The sequence below is a fragment of the Anoplolepis gracilipes genome, chromosome 5 (assembly GCF_047496725.1).
Source record: "Anoplolepis gracilipes chromosome 5, ASM4749672v1, whole genome shotgun sequence".
In the NCBI taxonomy this organism is placed as follows: domain Eukaryota; kingdom Metazoa; phylum Arthropoda; class Insecta; order Hymenoptera; family Formicidae; genus Anoplolepis; species Anoplolepis gracilipes.
Window position 1 is genome coordinate 2,702,060 of NC_132974.1, and position 6,081 is coordinate 2,708,140.

The 6,081-nt window shown below is 29.0% G+C and overlaps 1 protein-coding gene across 1 annotated transcript; it reads right to left on the minus strand.

Annotated features, from left to right (window-relative positions):
* Positions 1 to 149: 149 nt before the first annotated feature.
* On the minus strand, positions 150 to 6,081 carry LOC140665670 (sensory neuron membrane protein 1-like). Its single transcript, XM_072892029.1, has 9 exons — positions 5,806 to 6,081; positions 5,011 to 5,127; positions 4,043 to 4,200; positions 3,547 to 3,746; positions 2,361 to 2,563; positions 1,541 to 1,796; positions 967 to 1,178; positions 582 to 811; positions 150 to 363 (listed from the first exon to the last, which is right to left on the minus strand). Exons 2-9 carry the CDS (start codon positions 5,113 to 5,115, stop codon positions 150 to 152), a joined length of 1,578 nt encoding a protein of 525 aa, XP_072748130.1. The 5' UTR covers positions 5,116 to 5,127; positions 5,806 to 6,081.

Below are 6,081 nucleotides of genomic sequence, written 5' to 3' on the forward strand. Positions count from 1 at the left end.
CCAATTATATATTTTAAAAATAATTTTGTAAAAATTTAATTAATTTAGTTAAATTTAATTTAAATATATTTAATTTAAAAATATTTAAAGTTGACAAGATTTTCTCGATGTTAATAATGTATGATATATTAGCTTCTTGATAATAGTATTTAATTTTTGTCGAGATTAATTGGCATTGATGCCACCTGTATCGTACTAATCTTCATGGCAGATGGCAAGCTTTTCTTCATATTGTTGCTGTTGTTTTTCGGTGTAATCTTTATAACATCTAACTTGTCACTATTTTCGCTATTCATATAATACAATGCACCGGCTGCAACGCACATGCCTATTCCGCCAAATATCATCAACCATTTCAAAAAGCTGTAAATTGAAATTTCAAATTAATGTTTTGATTTATTACATTGGTCAATTCTGAATAAATTTAATAAAAGTTAAAAAATAATTACTACTTATATATTTGTAATAATTATGTTACTGACTGACAAAATTAAATAAATTATAAGTCACATATAATTAAACAAGGGCATTAGTTATCCGTCAATATAATTATTCAAGAAACATTGCTGTAAGCTTATTACTTGACAACTGCTATACCCAGCACCAATAGCTTGACTATGTTCATGAACTCATCGTTGAGGATTAGTCCTTCTTCCACCCAAAATAGCGGCATCAGTGCTTCTGGGAAGTTCTTCATCAATTTAAACTTTGCAATCGGTTGTATAAACATATTGAACTGCAACCGAACATACGCGCGTACTGGCACAGAAGTTGTCCGTTCGACATCTACCATAATCATTTCATGATCTTCCTGTCAATTGAAATTCAATCAAAACGACCATTATACATTTTTTCATTGTATTTATATGTATTTATATCTTACGTAGTTTTTAATGATAAATTTATATTTTTTTCTTATATTTATTTATCGATATCTACATAACTCTTAAGTTTTAATGATTGTACCTGACTCGGATGTAAGCCTTCTACTAAATCCAACCAATTTTTCTCGCAATCGTAAAAGTGTGGAGGCGATCCAATGATAGGTATACGTAGACACTTTGTCATGTCATAGAGATTTTTCGTCAGGCAAGTGTCCGGTGTTGGGCAGAAACACTTTTCCATAGGGTTCTTGCTCATATCTCCCAGATCTGCTGTATAACGATAAGTATTGATACCTGCAAATTCGGAAATGCTATCAAATGCATCATAAGAAAAAATTTGAATGTTGAACGTATATTTCTTTTGTGCTATTTTACTAATACTTTTCCGTTTCCTTTCGATAAATCATAATAATAGTAATAAGACTATTAAATTTATTTTAAAAAATATAATAAAATTATTTTTATTATAATACTGTATTTATTCTCTTATTATTATAATAATTAATTTTATATTTCACACAAAAGCTATAAACTCAATTCTAACTTTATAGCATACCTAATGATATTTTCAATTAGTATGCAATATAATTTTTGTATTTATTTGACGAAATAATTCTTCTTTCTTTTTACTTGATTGTTTCAAACAATTTACATACCTTTGACTTTGGTCTGATGACTGTAATGCCCGCTGAAACTTCGACAGATCTCGTATCCGAATGAGACGATGTTATCATCCGGTCCCAACAGAGGTGGAAAAATCGTCGCATCAGTACCGTTGAAAGCGTTGCAGTGCTCTTCTGGCCAAACATCTAATATAGTCTGACCATCCCATTCCACGACGCGACCGACGTCCTTGTAATTTTTAATACCACGCAGAACCTTCATACGTCCCGGCATAACAGTTGCATTTTTCTAATACAATTATTCATAATTGTTAATAATATAATATGTCGTAAATTTTATAATTTTTTCATGTTTTTCATGTTGATCATTTTTCGTAAGCGTAATGTCCAGCTAACAATAAAAACCTACAATCTTATTTCTATTCACTAGAGCTGCGATTAATGACAATTACTATCCCTATACGTAACTCGCCTATAATAAGTAAAATACGTTATTTAAAATATTATAGAATATACATTATATATATATATATATATATATATATAAATATCTATAAAAATATATTTCAAAAATAAAAAAGTAAATTATAAAATAAATAAATAAAATAAATTATTTAAATCAATCGACGACATTAAATAACTGTAATTAACTCTTTTAGTTAAATTAAAGTAATTATGACAGAGAAATGAATATATATATATATATATATATATATATATCTTTGCTGAAATAGGAATCAAATCTTCTGGCTCTTCAAATCTTCAAAATTTTAAATGCCAAAAAATTAAATGTTGTATAATTTCTATAAATAATCAAAGATTTGCAATTTTTTTATCGATTGAAATCACCTACCACGCCCAAGAGGGAGAACTTATAACGATTTTCCCCGTCCGACATCAGATTCTTCGCTTCCGTCTTCAATAGATTGCACACCATCGATCCAGCGAAGTCGGTCACTGTGCAGTCGATTGGCAGACCATCGGAAATTATGTCCTTGGCTTTAATTTTTATGAATAACGAGTCTGGTTTGTGGAAGATGCTGTCAACTGCTTTGCCTAAAATCCATCTTTATTTTCATCAAAATTAAACTTATTGTCGCACGAGAAAACATACATACAATACATAACGCGAATAGCAACCAAGACAAAAGAAATCTTCTAAGTACACACTCTTAATAAAGATACATATATATATATATATATATATATATATATATATATATATTATATATAGAAAGAGAAATGTATCTTTCTCGTGTCTCACTTTGAACTCAGCGGTAGCTTTGAATAATAGAGGACGGATATAATATTTTCTGTCTCCTTCCTACTAAATCGACATCGAAGTCAATGAACGTTAAAAGTTTCTTGTATTATATATTTATCAGAGTTATAAGAAAATACGGATATATTTTTTCGTATAAAATATTAAATATTTCAAATAATTTTTTAGCTTAATTTTATTATATGCAGAATGTATTGTATGTCAATTCACATAAATTAAATATCTCATATAATACTTTTTTATTTCTTTGCTTAATATTTTTATACGTAAGTGGATAAGGAATTATTTAAATCAATTTTTTTTTATGTATATGATATATCATTTACTAAAAATTTTTATAACTATATACATATATAAATTATTAAAAGTTTTTATCAACGTCAAAAATGCATTTCAAATCGATATTTTCTTATTCTGTAAAATTGTATAAAATATTTTTTTCTTTCTTCTCCTCTTTTCTTTTTCTTCCTTTTTCTCATTTTTTCCTTCTTTTTCTTCTCTGTTTCATATATATACATATATATATATATGTATCTCTCTTACATTTATATAAAATTAATTTAAATAATTTTTTTCATTCATATTCCAGTATAGGATAGAGTTCACTCGGCATCATTGACTGCAATGCTGAAGATGACAGATCTTTGAACTTTCGGCGTGCATTGTTTTAGTCCGAGTCGACCAACCTATGCGGCCAATATGTAACCGCAATCGATATATGATATTAAAAGAAAATAATGACGTCGTCTATACGTACTAACAAACGGTATCGCGGCGGGCTTCTCCTTCATAGTCATCATCGCCATGGTCAGAATCATGAGATTCGGAAGCACCACGTCCTCGTTGCCCGTTAATCCGTTGCTCTTCTTGGAATTGAAGAACCATGTGTTCTTCATGCTGTACTCGACGGTATCTTCTATCTCTCGATCGACGAGATCCACCTTTAATCTGTATTCGCTAAAATAGAGACATCCGAGTTTTCAAACATTTTGAAGAATAGATGGATTTATACTAAGACTTCAAGAAAGGTTCAATTATTGAGGATATTATATGAAAATCGAGAGATCACAATAAGAGTAAATACATGCAAAAAAAGAGTGAGGAAGAGAAGAGAGTACAGAAATTGTTCGATATTTTTTAAAAAAGATAAATTAAATAACTAACTTTTGACAGATAAATTTTTGACTTGCACATTTGTACGTATCCGCGAATAACTATAATTTTTTAAATAATATTACATATAAGCGACTCACTCGTAAAAGAACGGTCCGACTTCTTGCACTTTTGGCTTTTGACCCTGTTCAATCTCATCTGGATTGGTTACGTTGAACATATAGATCTTAAACTCCAGTGGCATCGGGAAAGTCGTCCACAGATCACGTATCATGTTACCTGGTTTCAACGCGATGGCCTATGAACATTAAATCTCGTTAGTTTCATAATTACAAAGAAATGAAAATCAAATGAAATATGTTAAACGATACTTCTATAGTTTTAATAACTAAAAAATTTCATATAAAATACGTAATTTATATACGTGAAATTTATATATTTTTCTCTTAATACATATATTTATATGAATTTAAGGTAATTTTTCTTTAACTAAAGTTATGAATGTTCTCAATTCGATGATGTATATGACAACATTAAATTTGAAATTTCCTGATCCCAAGAAAAGACACATGTCCACGAAAATAACGCTGTAAACTTTATTATTGTAATGATATACAGTGTTTGACGATTCGGAATAATAGAATCGAAACAGTACCTACACGGTAAAAAATTTTGTGTTAAATTTAACACATTTCTCGTGTCCCAATTTATCCACTCTAATTTTAATGTTAATTTAACAGAAGGCAAATATGTAAACAAATAACCCAAATAATATGTAAAAAATTAACACAAAAATGTGAATAAGTGTAAGATTTACTTGTTATTGTATTGTTTTAACTCTTACTAACGGTGAATATTAACTCAATGCAGAAAAATTAAAATAAAATAACGACAGTATGTTATATTAACATAAGAGTATGTTCAAAATTTAACACAAAAATTTCTACACAAGAAAATTTCAACAAAAATACAAAATGTTTTTTACCGTGTATAAATACCTGCTACAAGTATGTATTATTACTGAGCTATAATTTATAAATATAATGAGTGATACTAATTCTAAAATAATTGTGGTATATATGATATGATAAACTTGTAATTTATTTACCTTCTTGATTTGCCATTTAAGTAATGAGGGAAATCCACACCATGTTACAATGCCAAAGATAAACATAATTACACCGCCGATTCCGAGTTTCTTTATAGACATCATTTTCGATCGAATCTAGATACATAGATATTTTGAACGAATAAGTAATTTAAATAATTTACTCAAAAACTAAAGCTACACACTAAATTTCGTTGTTATAATCATATATTATTGTATACCTGTCACAAATTTATATCAATCAATCGTGATCTATCGCGATATTTAATTTAGAACATGTCATAACGATATTTTACAGAATACAAAACTAAATGAAAAACTAATAAACTTGCCAAAAGTTTTAATTTGAAGAATAATTGCATATATAATTTAATTTGTTATGAATTCCATTATATAATTCCATTATTGAATTTAATAGGGTCGCTGTTGTAACATTAAATCAACATTAATAAAATTAAAACTTTATTTTATTATTCTTCAAGAACACGGAACACATTTCCCAAGACTTTGCCGAAAAACGCTAAACACATATAGCAAAAATGAAAACGCTCTATAACATTATGTATTTTTCAGACATTTTTCGATCTTTTCTATGCAAAAATAAAAATTTTTTATTTCTTAAATCTTTATCTTTATTTTTCATATAAACAAACACAGATTACTCTCTCGTTTGTTTATCTACGCTTAAAATCTCATAGTAGACATTCCAGACTATCGTTATAATCATGTACAGAAACGAATTTACGAATCAAGACGTCAGATGCGAAAGTCTTCTCCGTGGTACTGTTTTCTCACCTATGTTGCCTCCTGCCCGATTTCTCCACCCTCGTAGACGTCGCCGTTGATTGTGCGCGAGTCGTCGCAAACAAACTATCTGGATGATAATGACGCTGATGTCTTAAACCAAGCCTACATATTCTTCCTTGCTTAGCCCCCGTTGTAAACTTCTTCCCTTACTTAGATACCTCGAGCACGGATACAACTTTATTTTACTCGAATGCGATGCGATCGAATTTATTCTCTAACTCTCAAAGCGTGCGCATAAACTTCTATATATTATATCTGTACTGC